Source organism: Synchiropus splendidus, chromosome 12, assembly GCF_027744825.2.
Source record: "Synchiropus splendidus isolate RoL2022-P1 chromosome 12, RoL_Sspl_1.0, whole genome shotgun sequence".
NCBI classification, from domain to species: domain Eukaryota; kingdom Metazoa; phylum Chordata; class Actinopteri; order Syngnathiformes; family Callionymidae; genus Synchiropus; species Synchiropus splendidus.
The window spans coordinates 827,501-845,872 of record NC_071345.1 but is presented as its reverse complement, the minus strand read 5'-3'; the positions used below and the strand labels follow the sequence as shown (position 1 = coordinate 845,872).

The window sequence follows — 18,372 nt, the reverse complement described above, 5'->3', positions numbered from 1 at the left end:
AGTGACCGATCTGCCTGTCGTCCCTGATCTAATTCTGTCAGAGGTGGGGGGCTGGTGGGGAGGGGAAGGGAGCGAGGGGGGGGGGCAGGATCTGCAGCCTCGAGCAGGCAAAGGGCAAAGACTGTGACCACCTCAAGTGGATCTCTCTGGTCTCCTGCCCTCACCAGCTGGACGAGAATCACTGCTGGAGCGCAGCTTGCAACTTTTGCCGACCACTTTGCGCGAGCGGTCTTCACGGGTCCAGTGGAGGGAGCTGGCCTGGAACTTCACACCAGGATTATAAGGATCCACCCAGTTGGTCCTCTTCATGGCACTGTGAGCTCCGGACTGGATTTAATGCTCGCCAACAATGACAGAAGCAGACGGTACGGTATCGCTTCTTTTAGAGCCTCGGGTCCTGAGCTTTGTTTTGGACGCAGATTGGTGTTCATGCGTCTGGGAATTTCATGATGGGAAGAGTCTAAAAATATATGCCGTATCATGTATCGGCAGTTGAGCTTTGACATCACTGCGGGTTGAGACCACCGTCACCGAGCTCAACTGATGGCATGGCTGAGTTGTGATGTGACAACGCAGGACTCACGATCTCGTGGGTGGGTGTCGGCCACAGTGCCTCCCCAAGTTCAAGGCTCTGGTTCACGAGTGAAGGATGGTGTCCCAGGTGTGGCAGCTGCGCACGAGTGATGGTGAACACTGAGCTGAGCAGGAATAGAGAACCAGGGGAGTCTGAGAAGGTCATGCTCTGAGGATCAGGTGTAGTCAGACAATCTGCTCAAGGCTTTGGGAGAGTTGCCGGGCATGGGCCTCCTGCCGCACCTGCTGCCCCCACAACCCAAACATGTAGGTGAATGGAGGCTGGCAGTCATACAGCAGCACGACTACACTTGCAGCCACCAAGTGGAAGACAACGTTCTTCACCCTGGTCCCGAGGCAGCTTGTATCAGGATCAGGATCAGATTGACTTGAGCCCTCTGTGGCAGTGGGTGGATGAATGAGGGTGTATCCTGGTAGGGAGCGCTGACCGGTCTGGCCATGGCAGCGGAGTCGTTCCATGGACACTAATTCCACTCCCTCAGCCTCACGACCCTTGAGTCCAGGACTCACCAGGATCGTGACGGGGTGATATCTAGAGCTTGTTGGTGGAGAGGGACCCTCAGAATCTGGAGCTAGCTGTGCTGAGCCGCTGCGCTCACACAAACCCCTTCCTGCGAGAGGGTAACCTCAGACACAGATAGCACTGGCCTGTCTCACCCAAAAGCTTCTGCTTTCTTTTGTCGCTGGTCCCCCCCATGACCCCACGGTGTCCCATTAGGAGGCAGGTCAGGTTACATCCCACGAGGATAAAATGACTTATCATATCCTAAACTGTTATTTAACTATGGACCTGGCCGGCACAGTCAAGTTCAGACTCCCTGACAAGATGCATCATGGGTACTCCAACAACAGTGGGGTCTCAGATGTGGAAACACGAGTCTCGTACGGATTATTAATAACGCTGTCAAGCTCCAGCAGCCGCAGCGTAAAGGTCTCCCAAGAGTTCTGCCCCGCACACTCATTAGCGCCATGTTTTGTTTCAAAGAGCCGGCTCCAAGTTCCGCCACTGAAGGAAGAGCTGCCTTGGACACTGAGTAGAACGTCAACAGAGAGAGAGAAGTCAGCCGTAAAAGGAAGAATCCCACCATTTAGAGCTTTAGATTTAGAGGCTCTGCTTTGAAAGCCCTGAGCTACCGCCTGGTCTTCTTTTGGGGCTCTAGCTCCATTATTCGGGAACCAAGACAACAAAGAGTCATGAATCCTCTCCACTGGAATGTTCTCTGGCCAGTGTAACCAGGTCCTGCCAGGGGGTTGGATTTGGACGAGCTGGGAGGTCCGATGGTACCGACAGGCAGAGCAGCCGCGGTAGTCTGTAGAGGACCAGAACTTGTGTTGGCTTCTGTGGCACATTAACCTGCATGATGGAGTCGGTGTCGGAGCTGTCGGTGTCCAGCTTTCTTCAGGCTGGGAGGAGCCTCAGAGTGACCTGAGACACTTCAGGCTGAGAAGATGCCAGAGGAGAAGCGGGAGGAGAGTTTGTGTGGCGTGAGAACAGACGAGGGCCGAGTAAAGGCCCTGCAGGAGGACATGGGGGCTCTGGATGTGATCTGAGAGGCAGGACGTCACCACCCAGAGGGCTGAGCTGCATGAGTGTGGGGCAGGGTCTGGAGGGCCTGCAAGTCAGGCGCAGTGGCGTCGGCCCGTCAGATGAGCCGCGAAGGTCCGCGGAGCTGCTTGACTCAGCAGTAACAGAAACTCCCAGCCAGGACGGAGCTGAAGTGGCTCAACAGGTGGAGAGCTCCTGTGACACACACTCTGGTGTTCACTCGTGCACACTTGAAACCAAAGAATGGAATCTTCATCGGCATGTCGCAGGTTAACCAGACAATCCAGCGGATGGGCGGGGCCTTTGGTGTCCAGCACATGATAAACTCTATCTAGACTTGTGTGATCCAGCCCACTGTGGTGTCACACGCCAGGTCAAGGGGCCAAATACGGCCTGCCACTGGGCGGGTTCCAGTTGTGGTCCAGAGGTTTTTCTCTTCACGTTTTCAGCCACTGACAGATCTGAGGGAACCCAGACCTGCTCAACTCAGAGAACTTGAGAGCGACGTCTGGTGGTCTCTCTCTGGACCTCCATTCCTGAGCTCTGATTCTAACCTTCACGTTTGTCTCTCAGTGAGGTCTTCAACCACAACCACAATGGTCATTGAGGGGAAGAACGGAGACGCCGGCTCGGTGGCACGGGTTCCCAAGAAGACCTTCACAGACGACCTCTACTCCACCTTCAGCTCGCCGCTGGCCTGGATCTTGGTTCTGGCCCTCATCGTGACGTGGACCTGTGTGTTTGTTATCTTGTTCGACCTGACGGACTACAAGACCATCTCAGGTGGGTCTTCAGAGTCGATGAGTCTCATCTCCGTTTCACCTCCTCTTCTGGAATCAAGTTTTCAAAACTGCTCCCCAATATCCCAGACTTTCAGCCCCGCCTCTGTTCCACCGTGAACTCTGGTGGCGTCATGGCAGGAAATCAATGATTCAGAATCAGATTTCCCTCCTTTATTTTGCACCACAGTCGTCTCCAGCAGCCACACCTCCCAGCTAGCCGGTGGAAGGGTGTTTCGGGGGCGGGGTTTGCATCGGATGGAGCGGATGCAGCTGCGGCGCGGTGGCTTGGCTGTGGAGCTCAATGGTTTTGAATTCCAAAAAACAAGTTTGTTTTTTTACATTCAAAAGCGTGTTTTTCTCATTCAAACCTTGGGCAGTTTCAATTCAGACATTTTTCCCCCCGTTCTTTTAATCCGAAACTTGGACCCTGATGTAGCTCCACAGAGTGCTGCTCAACTACTGCGAAGTTTCTAATGCATACACAATAAAACACTCACTCAGTATTAACATCGTCGAACATTAAACTTCTGCACCTGATATGACTCAGGTAGTTGCTTGTAATTACACTTGCGATCATGGAGTTCCAGTTGAGCAGTGGTACAGCGTTAGCATCTTAGCAATGCTACCTCACGACACCTGTGGTTAAAACTGTTTGTTTTGAGCTGCGCTAGCGGCAGCAACGGGTAGAACTGGTGGTGGTTTAGTTGTGTTAAAGTGGTGGTGACACACATGGGCTGCTGTGAGAGAGTGCTGTGTCGACATGACTCGTCTTTGTGCCTCACCTCCTCTCCTGAACTGCTTCTCATCCAGGTCGCCCGCCTCCTCTGGTCAGGAAGGTCTTAAAGGACTCGGGCCGCCGAGGCAAGACTCGCCACTAACCCCTGCACCGTCCGAGCGACTAACAGTCGAGCTGTGTCCGTGCGCTCTGGCTGGGTGTCGGCGTCTGGGTCCAGCGGTTCCGTCCGAGACACCTTTCATGTGCTTGAATGTTTCTGTTCGGGAGTGTCGCTGGCTCAAACGGGAATGTGGACGTGGTTCCTGTGGGAATGTGTGCACGACTCTGTTGGTTCCGTCCAGTGTTCGTGTCTTGATGACCCTCACTCATCCAGCTGATGCCACCAAAGTGACTCCAGCTGGTTGATTTGCTTGACACCGGTGCAGTTGAATAAGTGAGGGTCAGAGGTCAGCTGCACTCTTAGTCTTGTGCTGGACTTGAAGTTTGGACCTCAAGGCTGTTGTTGTTCTCTTCATGATCCTCCGTGACCTCTGACCTGTCGCACCAGGCGGCCTCAGCAGAATCGGCTCTGACCCCATGAAGGCGGTGAGCGATGTGGTGGAGGAGTCGTCCAGCGTCTTCAGCTCTGTACTCAAGTTTGCAGCCAACCTGGTGGCACCCGAGGAAGACGACGGTGAGTCTCATCTCTGGGACAGGAACATGGATCATGAGGGTGAAGCGGAGGTGAAGGCCGTCTGCCGTCCTCTGCGGTTAGAGCTTGAAGGTCGTGGAGAAGCCAGTACAGGCTGGAGTCCGTGATCTCGGGTTCACAGACCGTCTGGAGAGTGGGAAGTCTTCAATCTCAGGGACTTAGGCAACAGTTACTGGCTCTGTTGGTTGGTGGAGGTCCAGTCGGCCCCACCTCCACCGAGGTCGTGAACTCTCAGCAAGTTCCTTCAGGAGCCTCTCGACTCAGAGTGGAATGAGTCGAGAGGGTCAAAGGTCATGGATTTGAACTTAAAAAAAGGAAAAACATAAAAAACTTTTAAAACCCCATAAACGTTTTGAGTCCCTCAAAAAACTCCAAACATTCTTGAACACGTTTTTAAAACCTTTTTTTCCTTGTTTTTTTTGCTGATTGAAAACGTATAATGAAAATATGACTTTGCACCTGATTGACACGCGTCGTGGGAGACGAGCTAGTCGAGTGTCGGCTGATGAAGCTTCAGAGAAGATGCTGAGGCGCCACAGACCAGAGTACACTTGTGAATCCAGAGATTTGCCCCTGGGGGAAGCGTCTGACTCCTGCTCTCTCATCCACAGGAAACCTCTACGCCGTCCGGAAGAAAGGTTTGTACTCCCCTCCCTCTGTGTCCTGTAGTGCAGCCACACACCTGAGGAGCTTGCTTGCTGCTGACCTCCTGATCATCAAACCATCCGTCAAGACAAAAGCTCCGATCATGCTGAGCACTATGCGCCACCAGAGCGCGGCTGCTTCTTCTGTAGAATGGACCTCACCTGGTGCTCTGCTGGTGCTCCTTCTGAGATGGTCCACAGCCTCATGCTGAGCTCCTCACTGTGACAACACTGAGTTTAGAGGGTGACATTTTGGCCTCGCCTCATCAAGAACGTCAGGGCCCTTCGGAACAGGTCTTATCTGAGTGCCAGGCTGCAGGAATGAGGTTCGGCACCTCAGAGATTGAGGTTCTGGAGCGGAAAGTAAAGAAGCGGTAGCTGTGCCAACTCTGCCTCACACTCGGAGCAGTGACTCCAGAGCCGGTGGTGGCTTGGGCATCCGGTCTCTGGCTTCCTGTAACTTCCTGTTGAAAGTGCTGTGATGTGACGGTGAAAGGACAGACTTTAAGCTGACTGTGTCAACCGTCTCAAAGATTTACGATGGGTGGAGGAGGAGCAGGAGGAGGAAGTGAAGATTAAGAGAGAGAAAGGTACTTGTTGCGGTGTTTCTCTCCCCCTGTTTAAAAACTAATGCCTCCAGCCGGCGTGTTGTTAACCACGATGACTTCTTCCCGCTAACCGTCCACTAAACCTGAGGCGGGTGGATCAGACCGATGTGTGTCTGCTGCTGACGCGCGTCTCTCTTTCAGGAGAGTTCCTGCCGTCCAGGAGTAAAGGTCCGTGCTGCCTGTGCTCACAGCTGTGTAGCAGCCACTGAGTCTTGCTCGTGTGACGCTGCCTGCCCACATGTTCGTCTCTCATCACCTTAACGCTGCACACGCTCCTCTCTAACGGACTTGTGAGTGAGTGGATCGGAACCGGGTGGATGACTGCAGACACGTATGCATCCGTGTTCGTCTGCGTGTGGCTGTGCATGAGCTAATGGCTGTGGTCCTGTGACCACACTGCAACGTGTGTACGTATAGCTGTGCGCTTTTGAGATCACACACGTGACGGTGTCACATGACGAGCGGTGGTTCAACCAGGATGTTGGGTGGTGACAGCATGGCTGCACTGAAACTCTCAGAGGAGCTTGAGCACGTTTAAGTTTGTTTGTTCTGTAGTTGTAGAGATGCAGGTCAAGAAGAGTCGACCAGCCGTGGAGATGGTGGAGGAGGAAGAGGAGGAGGAGGAGGAAGGAGAAGAAGAGGAGGCTGCTGAGGAGGAGGAGCGGGAGGAGGGTGAAGATGAAGAGGGGGATCTGGAGGAGGAGGAACAAGAGGAGGACGAGGAGGAGGAACTAGGGGAGGAGGAGTATGATGAAGACTATGAGAGATATTATGAGGAGGAGGAAGAGGACTATGAGGAGGAAGAGGGGGAGGATGAGGAGGAAGAAGAGGAAGATGAGGGAGCAGCAGTGGAGGAGGAAGAGGAAGAGGAGGAGGAGGAGGCGGAGGAGGAAGAGGAGGATGAGGAGGAAGAGGAAGAGGAGGAGGAGGAGGAGGAAGAGGAGGATGAGGAGGAAGAGGAGGAGGAAGAGGAGGAGGAAGAGGAGGATGAGGCAGTTGAAGTGGAAGAGGAGGAAGCAGAAGCTGAAGAGGATGAAGGTGAGGAGGAAGAAGCTGCTGAGGAGGAGCTTGAAGAGGATGAAGGTGAGGAAGTTGAGAGGAAACCCAAAGCAGCTTCACTCGAAAGCGATGAAGACGCTCTTGATGATGAAGAGGATGAGGATAGAGTGGCGGCTGCTGATGAAGATGAGGAGGAAGAGGAAGAATCTCCTGAGCCCAGTTCCACCTCTGAGGAGGATGAAGATGACGACAGCAGCGACGAGGCGTTCACTGACTCTACGGACTCGACGGCGACTGCAGGCCTCCCCACTGATGAGGATGATGAAGATGATGCTCTGGCTGATGATGCCACCACTTCAGAGAGTGTTGACGTCACTGATGAGGATGATGAAGATGATGCTCTGGCTGATGATGCCACCACTTCAGAGAGTGTTGACGTCACTGATGAGGATGATGAAGGTGCAGAGGAGGAGGAGGAGCTCCCTCCTCTGCCTGCTGATGAAGACGTCCATGAGATCCACTTGAAAGAGCTCACTGACTCTTTGGAAGATGATGATGACGATGATGAAGAGCTCCGGCCTTTTACAGCTGAAGATGATGATGATCTTCTTCCTGCTGAGGATGATGACCACAAACTAGCAGAGGAAGATCTGCTTGAAGAATCCACTGACGACGATGATGAAGATGAAGACAGAGATGATCTGGACCAATCAGATCTGGATGTTCCTATGGCATCGTCAGACAACTTTGCAGACGATGAAGATGATGACGAGGACTCTGATTTGGAGAAACGACCTGATGAAGACCACGATGAAGATGAAGTCCAGTTACCTCAAGATGAACATGATGATGATGACGAAGACCATGAGGACAAAGACCTTCCCGCCATCGAGGACACTGACAGTGGTGTCATGGCGGACGACGACGATGACGATGAAGAGCACAGAACAGAATCCGAGACAGACGACGTCACCCTGGATGTGACTGACGATGACGGTGATGAAGATGTGGAGCTGATGCTGGATGGAGCGTCAGCAGAGACAGCTAGTGACCATGAGGAGGGTGAAGAGGCCTGGCCAGAGAGCAAAGCTCCCGAGGACCAGGAGGACGAGGAGGAGGTCTCACTCAGAGGTACGCTGCTACACAGGAGCCCTCACTCCCACCGACGCCTGCCATTGCTGCCACATTATGGAATACATTTGTGATGATCATGATGATAATTAACTAATAAACAATGAGAATTCCTGGTTTGGCAGCAAAGGAAAGCTTCATTTCAACACACCGTCATGGAATCAAAGCAATAGTGCAACAGCGTTTAGATGCAGTTGAACACTGACTGGTGAAATTCACCTGTGCAGCCTCCGCTGCAGCAGCATCAACTGTCCAGCAGGAGGCACCTGCTGATGCTGCCGCCGATGAAGCGGAAGATTCAGAGTTGGAGCAGACAGAAGAGGACAAGGCTGCGCAGGACGACTCTGAACCAGCCGGTGTGTGAAATCCTCAAATGGAAGTGTGACCCGGCACTCATGTGTGGACCTGCTCTCCAGGGGAGGAGGAGGAGGAGGAGGAGGAGGAGGAAGAGCGGCCGCCAGCTGAACCGCTGAAGTCCGCGTACGAACCTGAAGATGATGAAGAGAGGGTGACGGTGAAACCTCTGCCTGAAGAGGAGACTCCCAAGAGCAAGGACGGTGAGAGATGGAGATGATGATGATGATGAAGAGGAGGACTTGACTTTGCTGTCCCTCCAGCACCAGTGTGTCCTTGCATGCACTCATCCAAGACCACAGAGACTGATGTGAAAGCTGCAGGGAAGAAAGGTGAGTTGCTGCCTTCATCATCGCCAACGTGGCTGGTCCAACACCGACTCTCCCCTCCACCGGACCAAACACCTGTCTTCCCTAACGTTGTCTCCAAATGTCTCAGTTCTGATCTTGTGTTCAGATCCTCCGAGGAGAGTGTCAGCCCTGAGGTCCAGAAGAAAAGGTACCGAGGTCCAGGTGTGTTCGGTGATTAAGGAGTGACAGCGGCATGTGTTTCAGAACCGAGCAAAACCACGGCGCCGTCAGACGTCAGGCCAAGGAAACAAGGTGGGAGGACGTCGGTCGCCTGGAACCAGGAGGTCTGAAGTAACTCTGCTGTGTTGCAGCGCTGCCCAGGGTCGCGGCTCTGGAGACGCCCGTCCGCAGGATCAGGAGGTTCCCTGCTTTCCTCCGAGGTGATGTGAACTGCGCCGCTGTGCACAGCAGCTTGTGTGATCCACAGTGACCAGAACTTTGCTTTGAACTGAAGGTAAGAGAGAAGAGAAGAGCAAGACCTCCAAACCAGGTGAGTCACCGCAGCAGTGATGATTCACCAACGTTGGCTTTTCCAACTCCTTTCATCTCCTCCCTCTGAAGTGCTCCTCTGATTTGCTCAGCTAATACTTGGTTTGCTCTCCTCCAGCTCCGGAGAAAGAACCCAAAACACAGGCCCAGACGCCGGAGCCAGCGCAGGAAGGTGCGGCGAGGAAAAGCCCAAACTGCTGCAGGTTCATGTGCCACTTCTGACCGTTGTTGTTATTGCTGTGTCTCAGTGGGTCCGTGCAGGCCGGCCCCCGTCTACTGCCCGTCGCCCCCTGGCTGGTACGGTGAGTACTGCAACACCACAGCAGAGACGAGTCCCAGCCTGCCCTTGGTCTGAGTCTGCCTCCGTCTTTCAGTTCACCACATCGTGACGGACAACCCCTACCCCCCGCCCACCATGTCAGGTGACTGCTCCCACTGTCCACAGCGCCACGCACCTCTCACCACCATCCTAACAAGCCTCCACGTCCCTGGACTGGAGATGCTGGTGGCCCCTCGCACATTTGGGCCCGATGTGATTTATAGGTTCACTCGCCACTGGTCGTTTTGATGGACAGCACGTGAGTCCAGTGAAGCGCGTGGAGGCTGTGCCCGACAGGTGGCACCCGCGCCACAAACAAAGAAGGCGTTCTCGGAGTCTTGCCAGCCAATGGGCTGCCTTCTTAGCTGTTCGCTGTCACCACAAACAAACAGCAAACTGTCAGCGCGGTGGTCCAATCGAAAGTGGATCTGAACAGGTCACTGCCCTGAAGCGAGACCGTGAAAGGCAAGCAAGCGGGTCCGCAGGACGACCGTTGGGAAAACACCTGGCGTGTATCTCCGCGCATCAAGGTTGGCCACCCCAGGCCAGTGATTGGTCCCAGTCCAGTCCGGCACTGACCCTCACACCTGCACCTGCACATGTCCCTCACCACACGCGCCGCACACCTGCCGTGTCCCTGTCCGTGACCCTGTTGTTTCACTTGGCAGCGCCGCCTGCTCCGGTGCTGACCGCCCACCCTGTGCACCCGGGTGCTCCACCGCTGCAGCCCTTCTACCCGCAGCAGCAGCTCTTCGCCCAGTACCAGCCGTACCCGCCCATGATGCAGCCTCCACCGGAACCCGCCCAGCACACTCCCCAGACACCAGCGGAACCAGCGCAGCCCAGGCCTGAGCCTTCCACAGAACCACAACCACCACAGGAGCCTGAAGTGCCACCTCCTGGACCGGAACCGTCTGCTGGACCCCAGTCTGCGACTCCTGAGGAACCACTGAGTGCAGCTCCAGCTGAGGGTGAGACAGACCCGGGTCCAAAGTCCGCTTGAGCTCGTGGTGGGTTCTGGTTTTTGCCGCCTCAGTAACGCTTGATCCGGTCTGTCCTGAAGAACCCAAGAACGCCACACAGGAAGTGAAGCCTGCGCCCACAAAGACAGGTGAGTCATCCCGTTTGCTTTCCCTCAAACCTTCAGTTGCTGACGACATTCTGAATCTTCCAGCCTCCAAGAGGAAAACCGCCGCTAAAGGTGAGGTCAAACTGCTTTGTGGCGAGGTCAAAGTTCAACAGCGGACTTGCTTCTCTCCTCAGCGTCGGCCGTGGACAAGCCCAAGACAAAAGCAGGTAACTGGCGGCGACATCTGAGGACCTGCTCGCACCTGAACGAGGGATTTTCTCTTCCTCTAGATGACAAGAGGGAGGGACGAGAGCGGGCCGGGAGGAGAGGTGACAGCCGTCTTTCTTTCAACTGTCCATTATTCCATCCTTTCTTTTCTCTCTTTCTCACCATGTCCTCTTGCACTTCACCTCTCATCCATCCATCCATCACCTCACCCCTCCATCATTTATCTACGTCTATATTCCACTTGCTCTAGAAGCCGCAGGGAGAAAAGAGAAGACCAAACGTTCTGCAGCCGCAAAGAAAGGTACTGAGTCAACAGTAGGGGACCACCAGGGGGCGCTCGGAGCCTTTCATGACACGTCTCCCTTTTGTCTCAGCAGTGCCTGCAGTTGCACCACAGAAACGGAAGTCAGCCACCGAGAAGTCAGGTATGGATAACAGCCGAAGGCTCGTGACGCAGGTGGTGATCATGCTGTCTCCGCCTCAGCTGCTCCGGCGAGGAGAGCAGCCAGGACGAGCAGGAAAGGTAAGAGGACAGGTGTCACGTCTGACGGGTCTCTGAAGGAAACGCTTGCTCTGGGTCACAGAGCCAGAGGCTCCAGCTCAGCCGCTCCGGGCCAGGAGGAGACCGGAAGCCCTGATGAGAGCCAACGTGACGGCCGCGGCCAGACAAGCAGGTGGGCCCCGGCGCTGGAGAGTCTCTGAGCCAGGCTGACCCTGTCTTTGTTCTTCAGCCCAGACCAGGCCCAAGCCCGTGACGGAGCAGCGAAGTAAGTGGTGGCGGGGGCAGCGGCTGGGGCCGGTCTCTCCAGCGTGGCCCGCGACACCTCACCCTCCTTTCAACACTTGTTTTGAAAATGTCACTCCACCGGGTGAAACACTCACCAGGTCTGTTGTCGCAGGGAAAGCAGCCAGGGAGGGAACAGCTTCTGCCACTGAAGGTTTGGAAACTCCACCGTTAGCGTCAGCTGACACTTGGTGTCTGACGACGGCTTTGCTTTGTCTTCCAGGAAAAGAGGAGAAGAAGAAGAAGACCAGTGAGTGGCATCATCACGCACTATGACATCATTTCATCCATTCATGCGAAAACACAAGAGACCGAAGCCGCTCCGACCTTCGGGAGCAGGGTCCAAAATGAAGGCAAAAGCCATAATTGCAGAATAGCAATAATACACTCATAAAAGATCTATATTAAAATGTAAAAAGCTTAAAGGAAAATGTTCTGAGGATGTAAATAAACGTGCGACCCTGAACCTGAAGCCGACTGGAGGAGAATACAGACGAAACATAAAACAAACGTTATAATAAATGTAATAACCATTTCCAGACAGAAGTCTCTTACATACTGTACCAAAGCAAAGCACAGTTTAGGCAAAGGTTCACTGTTGGGAAGCTGTTTCAAGCCCCTTTGACTTGCTGATACTCTGTTGTAGAGTTTGGAAACAGCGCCCCCTGTAGAGCCTGAGGTACTCTCCTTCCCTCTCTCCTTCCCCCACCTCTCTCTCTGTCTCTCGCTGGTTCACTCGGTACGAGAAAGACTCGTCCAAATCTCGATGCTAACGTGGCGTGGCTAGCTCACCTTCTGAGCTGCTGTGAGGTGAGATGAAGACTCCAGTGAGGCCACTGAAGAAACCCCAATCCCATTACAGCGAAAATTCCACGAGTTTCTCTTCTTGCTGAGTCATCCAGCCGAGCGCCATCACTCCCGCCACCCGAGTCTTCCCGCCATCCTCACGACTCCGTAACTCTCCATCGTCCCGGGCGTCGCCGGCTAATCTGTCGGAGCTAGCGCTGCGCGACAGCAGAGACCCAGTCGTTGAAAATGTGACGTAACCACTCGCATGTTTCTGCGGCCAGCTAACCGCTAACAAGGCTAACACACGTCCACCACACAGCCGTCTCACTCAGCATGAAAACTCAGTTCCTGATAAAGCACACACACACTCTCTTCTTGTTTGCTTAGCTAGCTGTGTGCTAGCCCTGCGTTAGCGGGGGCTAATCATCCGCAGCTGACAGGAACAAAACGTTGACGCCAGACAACACAAACAGCAAAGGCAGAAATACACAAACATGAACACAAACTTCTGACCAAAGCCGTCTCATGTACAGTGTTGAAGAAGCAAAAAAAATCAAGTGTTGGACTGGGAGACGAACACCAGCGGACAGAGCGCCCGGTGCTCGTACGGTGGACACTCTAGGACGTCCTCAGGTCTCACAGTGAGATATCAGGAAAAACCTGGTTCTTTCTGAGGCCGTCGTGTCCGACCAATGACGGAGGGTTTCCTGAAACCCGATATGTCACTCTGCGACCGGAGGATGTCCTCAAACACCCACCGTAGTTCAGAGGTTTGCTGCCGGGTTTCGCCGAGGGTTTCCTGCAGCGACTCTCACCCGCTAACTCCCACCCTCACCGCGACAGACCCGCTAACCTGCCCAGTCACGTGTGCACTTGTTCTTGCAGACGAGCTGCAGGCGACCGATGCGGCGGCAGAGAAGAAGAAGACGACAGGTGAGGCGCCGGCGCTGCGCGTGGTGGGAGGAGCGCCGTGTTGACGCCGCATCTCCCTGCAGGGCAGAGGTTCTTCCAGTGCATCTACGTCCCCGGCAGAAGCGCCCACTACCCTCTCCGACCTTTCACCCCGGCCATGTCCCCCGCCATGATGACCCCGGCCATCAAGGCCATGCTGGAGCAGCAGCGGGCCGCCAGTAGGTCCGGACAGTAGTAGAGGCGTCACTGGCCACGGAAACACTCCTGGTTGGTGTGCGACACACGCTTATGTCTTACGCAGCGGAGGCTTGAGTCCTGATGTAAATATGTTTCATAGATTTAGAGGGAGGACAGAGGCGCAGCACACAGTGCTTCCAGTGACTCGACAGCCGCAGTAGATCCTTCAGTCATGTGACTCAGAGCATATCTAGGCAAATCACTCATGAATAAACAAGGACTGACCGGCTTGACATGGGGACAGTTTTACATTTCCGTCAGGAGCGTCTCAGGAAGCTGCTGGTCTGTGGGTCAGGTGGAATCAAAGGTTCAAAGTCAGAGTTACCAGTCTGAAGGGAAGACAGCGAAACACTGACGTCTCCCAGTGGAGCTTCAGGCTTCTTCTGTGGTGGCCACACGCCTCTCTACTGACACCTGCAGGAGCGTCACGGAGCTGTCAAGTCCCTGATCAGATCAGATTGAAAACGCTCAAGAACCAGTTGAATTCCAACCTCTTTGATCAGAGATGGATTCTTCATCATCATAAGGTCTAATTAGAGTCTTAGAACGGTTGTATAGTCCAAAATAACCAAGTCACGTTAAACCCATCATTCGAGATTCAAAGCACAATATTTGGCTGGGATAAGGGTCGACCAGTGAGCTTTACTGACTGCGCTGAGCTCTTACTGAGGAAGACATTAGTTTGCTTGTTGTCTGTCGCTCAGCGCCCAAGAGCGCCCCCTGCTGCCCGCTAGCTCTGCTCGTCGCCTGCGACTGTTCGAGTCATGAGGATGATAACAATCATGAGATTTTTTTTTCTTTTTCTGGTGATATCATGATTTAAAAAAAAAAACATTCGTGGACATTATGTATCTATTCACTTGAAGTTTATGAAAAGAAGATGAAAAATAGAAATAATCAAAGTAGAAATATTTAACTACCAAAACAAAAAACAAATATTTATATATGAGGCAGGAAAAGGTTTTTCTATTTCAGAAAAATATATTTTCCACCTGTTTATTACAATGTATTATTCTTTTGATTTTGAGTTGATGGTTAAGAAGACCTTTCTTGGAGTTACAAGACTAATAATTTACCTGCATGATAACACAGAGTCAAATAAGTCAGGGGGAGGAGTTCAACACATTTAGGAGCAACATTTTTTGCTTTGTTTTTCCTCTGAGTTTTGCGTCTGGGACGAACTAGAAATGAAACAGAAGTCACTTTCTCTGTCACAAAATGAGAGTTTAGGAGAAAACAGCGGTAATTCATGTGTGGCAGAAGTATGACGTGCGAGTCGCTGTGGCGGGAAACTCTACTGAGACCAACAGACTTTGTGATGTCTGCTGCTGCTGAGGACGAGGTCTTGCTGGCTTCGTCACAGCTTTTCACACGGACGATGTTTTTCTACTCATGTTGACAAACCTCCCGCTGACATTTGAGTCTTCACTCCACGGCGACACACACACACGGTCCAGGCCGCGTGTGTCCCCGTGAAGACCACACTGTCCAGACTTCTGAGATGAAGAGCAGGACGTCGTGGCCCCGACTGTCGACTGACTGGCAGGTGTGAACGCTGGGCCTCCAGCTGCTCCACGGTGGAGAAGGTCGCGGGTTCAGGCTCGGCGTCACTGTGAAGGTGTGAAGATCCTTCACGTCCCGCGGCCAAACCTGAGCCGGAGGAAGCGCTGCTGAGGAGAACGGATGATTTGTGATTGAATAAATGTGAGTGGGACACGAGTCTGCGTCCGAGCTTGTTTGTACTGGTCAAGAGTGATGGAAACCAGCCGGCACGTCTGTGCGCAGAGGATCGAGTCAAAACACCTTTGGCAGCCTTTGTGTGTCAGGATTTATTTTTGTTCCTTGTACATAATACATTTGATCGAACTGCCTCCGAGGACATTTACACCATAAAACATCTGCTCGGCTCCGGCTCTAAACTGCAACTATACAATCAAATAGAAGTGAATCAATAAATAAATAAATCAACAGACTGGACGGTGCGCTCAGGAAACCACAGGAACCACGTCCTGAAATATGATACATTTCAGCTCCTACGTTCAGAGAGGAAGTGGCTTTGGCTGCGAGGAAGTCCGTGAGAAACCAGCCTTCAAAATAAGAGCATCTCATAACACATAAACGTCAGTGAGTCGAGAGTTCAGAGAGAGGAGATCGCAAATCACAATTCTACCTCCGTGAGTTTGGGTTACAGTGGCACACGCTTTCATTCTGTCAGGAAACACGGAGTCGTTTCAGGGTCTGCGATACACAGCGCTAGGTAAAACAGATGTGGAAAAGAACACAGCTTTACGCTATAGTTGAATATGATTTTCAGTGACGTGTCGGCTCGTCATCACAACCCAAAGATGAACTCAGTTTATTTGCAACGTGAAAGAGATAAAATGTCAGTGTTCTGTTTCAAAATGAAAGGCTGCAAACATTCACCGTTATGACCCCTCGTGAAATGCTAATACTGTTAGCGCTAGCCCCATTAGCTTGCTGCGTTGTTACTTCCAACTAAGTCTTGTAAATGTGACTCGCTCGTCGTCTTCACTCCGAGACACGATGTTCATCAGCTCATCTCTGACGGGCGACTTTACTGGGCCGTTTTACTTTCCACCTGATTATACTTAAGCCAACATCACTGTTGAAGCTGACCTGCAGGACAACACAGAAACGGCGCCCTCTCAGGCTGCCACTGGCATCCGCTAACAACATAGCTGACACACCACACGTGACTCGGAGGCTAGCTCAGGTGGCGCGACAAACACCGGACCGTTTTGGAGAAACTTTTAGCTGAATTTATGGCATGTTTTGTTGCATGACTCAGGTTCCCTTTTTGAGCTAACACAACTGCGATGCTAACAAAGTGAACATGTTCCACAATCAATCGAATTCCTGCGTTAAATTTTGGTGTCTGTTTACATTCAAATGTGACGATCAGTGACAAAAATGGCTTCAATTGAACATTCAGCGCTAACGCTGCGCCCGCGCTAAGCTAACCGAAGTGTTTGATTCATAACAATCAAGTGTTGAGCTGTCAAAGGTTGAATTGTAACTGTTTTTAGTCGTCAAGCGGACATTCGTTGCTGAATATACAGATGTAGCAACAGTGCTAACACAGCGACGCTAATAAACGTTGATCCGGTGATAGACATTTCTTGCGTGTATCTTTCACACATGATGTTCCTTTACATTCATTGCATACGTTGACTTCGGCTTCAAAGTTAAATGCTAGCATAGCTGACTAGCTGCGGAGAGAAGAGTTGGTGACAGGTCCAATATCCTGTCATGCTAAGAGCTGTGAAGAGGCTCATGTGGACGAGGTGCCAACGGCAGTACGCCACTTTTCCCGCTCAGATGCGGCAATGTTGCGATAAAAACTGACAAAATATTCCAGATAGGTTCAGCTGAAGTGTGTCGACAGCCAATGATGACGAACAATGGCGGCGCTCCAACATGGCTGCCAGGGCGGGTGACTGACAGGTGAGACTTGACACCACAGAAGAACATTCAAAGTGCAGAACTCCATGTCAAAAGTGTTTTCATGAGTTTCATTTCATGAGTAAAACATCAAGCCGTCACAGCATCTTGGCGCTGCGTGCCGGCTCCGCCCCGTGGCCTCCTCCTAGCCACGCCCGACCACCTCCTTTAAGCTGCCCCACCCCTTCATCAGTCGTCTGTCTACCCAGCTCTTCTGCAGGTCTCGGGTGGACGACGTCTTGAGACGTCTTCCTGTTTGCACAGGAAGCAGCCGAGCTGGGCAGCGGAGGTGTCGAGAGACAGACGGGCCGGTCTGGTGCGTCCGTTTAACGTCCCGCTGTCTCCGCTGCTCGCCTCACTCTTCCTCCCTGGCAGCCATCTTACGCCAGCCGGGCCCCGCCCCCTGACCTCAAGTCTCTTCCAGCAGATGGGACGTGACGTTCTCTGTTCATCACGCTCAACAACGAACCGCCTTGCCCATGGACCAGGAGTTCAACCTGCGCTTTCTCAACATAAACGGCATGGCTCGTCCCAAATTGTCCTGTTATTATTATCATTTGAAAATCATAATACATGCAGAGGTCTTCACGGATAATTCATCTTTACGCTGAAGTGTCATGGTTGAAGATGGACCCCCCAGGGGCCCGACTCAGGGGCCCCCTTTGCCCGGGTCTGGAGCAGAGCCCTGACAAGAGGTGGTTCAGGCAGCACAGGAGGAAGCCCCGGGACAGTACCGGGACAATCAGAGGAGCCCAGTGAGGCCCGTGTCAGGTCTGAGCTGGGCCCCGGCGTCGCCACACACCAGCAGGTTTTGGCACTGAACGTGTTGATTTAACACTCCAATAGCTGTGAGAGCGCCACCGACTGACTGTTACCGGGCAGATTCAAGGATGGAGGTGTGGAGGAGGAAAGCAAACTCACCACTGGAGAAATCAAAACATGCAACTGGTCCCAACAAATCAACCAAGGAAACTCACAGCAACGACGCGCAGCGGGCGGTACAAAAAAGATCATCTGCTGCTCTCACTGCCGTGACAGCGGCGCCTGTCGCGTCCGGGTCGGAGCGCAGAAGCAGACGAGCCGCCGCGCCGCTCGCGTCCTGTAAAGGGCAGAGTGCGGGTTCCGGGAGAGGAGCGGCGGGGTGGGGGGGTGGGGTGGAGTCCTGGCGCTCGCTGAAACCCGGTCCAGTCTCAGGATTGGCACTTGACAAATAGATAAATAAATACTTTATAGCTCAGAAGAAGTTTGAGTCCAGCAGAGGGCGCAGTTGCTCCCGGCGGACAGGTGTGTGTGTGTGTGTGTGTGTGTGTGTGTTCAGTCCAGCGAGAGCAGCGGCTGCATGTTGTCCTCTTCACTCTTGACTTTGTCGGGTCGCTTCAGGACTCCAGGCTCCACCACCGACTGAGACCTGCCAGCACAGAGCCACACTCAGCACAAACATGAAGCTTGTGAGGACCTCTCCTGGCCACGGCCCTTTCCCCAGCCTCTCGCCCTGAACCTCACCATCCAAAACACAAGACTCTGAACCGGACTGGAGCCCAGTTTGTTTGAAGTCGTCTTCCTTAAACTTGAGGCTTAACCTTGTGGGGTCCAGCCACTCACCCACACCAACACACACACACACACACACACACACACACAGACAGCA

At 53.1% G+C, this 18,372-nt stretch overlaps 3 protein-coding genes across 9 annotated transcripts in view; 2 read left to right on the top strand and 1 right to left on the bottom strand.

Moving 5' to 3' along the window:
- Window positions 1–128: 128 nt before the first annotated feature.
- trdn (triadin) lies at window positions 129–8,305 on the top strand. Its single transcript, XM_053881531.1, has 9 exons — window positions 129–365; window positions 2,714–2,923; window positions 4,206–4,331; window positions 4,961–4,987; window positions 5,527–5,583; window positions 5,743–5,769; window positions 6,157–7,731; window positions 7,959–8,087; window positions 8,148–8,305. Exons 1-9 carry the CDS (start codon window positions 350–352, stop codon window positions 8,303–8,305), a joined length of 2,325 nt encoding a protein of 774 aa, XP_053737506.1. The 5' UTR covers window positions 129–349.
- On the top strand, window positions 8,106–14,999 carry LOC128767958 (proteoglycan 4-like). 7 transcript variants are annotated; one of them, XM_053880381.1, is made up of 23 exons: window positions 8,106–8,288; window positions 8,349–8,417; window positions 8,542–8,583; window positions 8,640–8,687; window positions 8,747–8,815; window positions 8,890–8,925; window positions 9,043–9,096; window positions 9,173–9,226; window positions 9,299–9,346; window positions 9,912–10,214; window positions 10,307–10,354; window positions 10,418–10,444; window positions 10,507–10,539; window positions 10,603–10,641; window positions 10,791–10,841; window positions 10,918–10,965; window positions 11,025–11,063; window positions 11,125–11,214; window positions 11,272–11,307; window positions 11,440–11,478; window positions 11,548–11,574; window positions 12,999–13,046; window positions 13,109–14,999. In XM_053880381.1, exons 2-23 carry the CDS (start codon window positions 8,366–8,368, stop codon window positions 13,258–13,260), a joined length of 1,383 nt encoding a protein of 460 aa, XP_053736356.1. In that variant the 5' UTR covers window positions 8,106–8,288; window positions 8,349–8,365; the 3' UTR covers window positions 13,261–14,999. The 7 variants fall into 7 exon arrangements, with proteins under 7 accessions (XP_053736356.1, XP_053736355.1, XP_053736354.1 ...); XM_053880380.1 differs by having other exon boundaries at window positions 10,915–10,965; XM_053880379.1 differs by having other exon boundaries at window positions 10,507–10,641; window positions 10,915–10,965.
- The window catches only part of clvs2 (clavesin 2), a 17,612-nt gene continuing 14,082 nt past the window's right edge, over window positions 14,843–18,372 (bottom strand). The window contains exon 5 of the mRNA XM_053880385.1: window positions 14,843–18,132. Coding sequence (XP_053736360.1) covers window positions 18,039–18,132 — 94 coding nt within the window. The 3' untranslated portion in view covers window positions 14,843–18,038. The remainder of the gene's footprint in view (window positions 18,133–18,372) is intronic.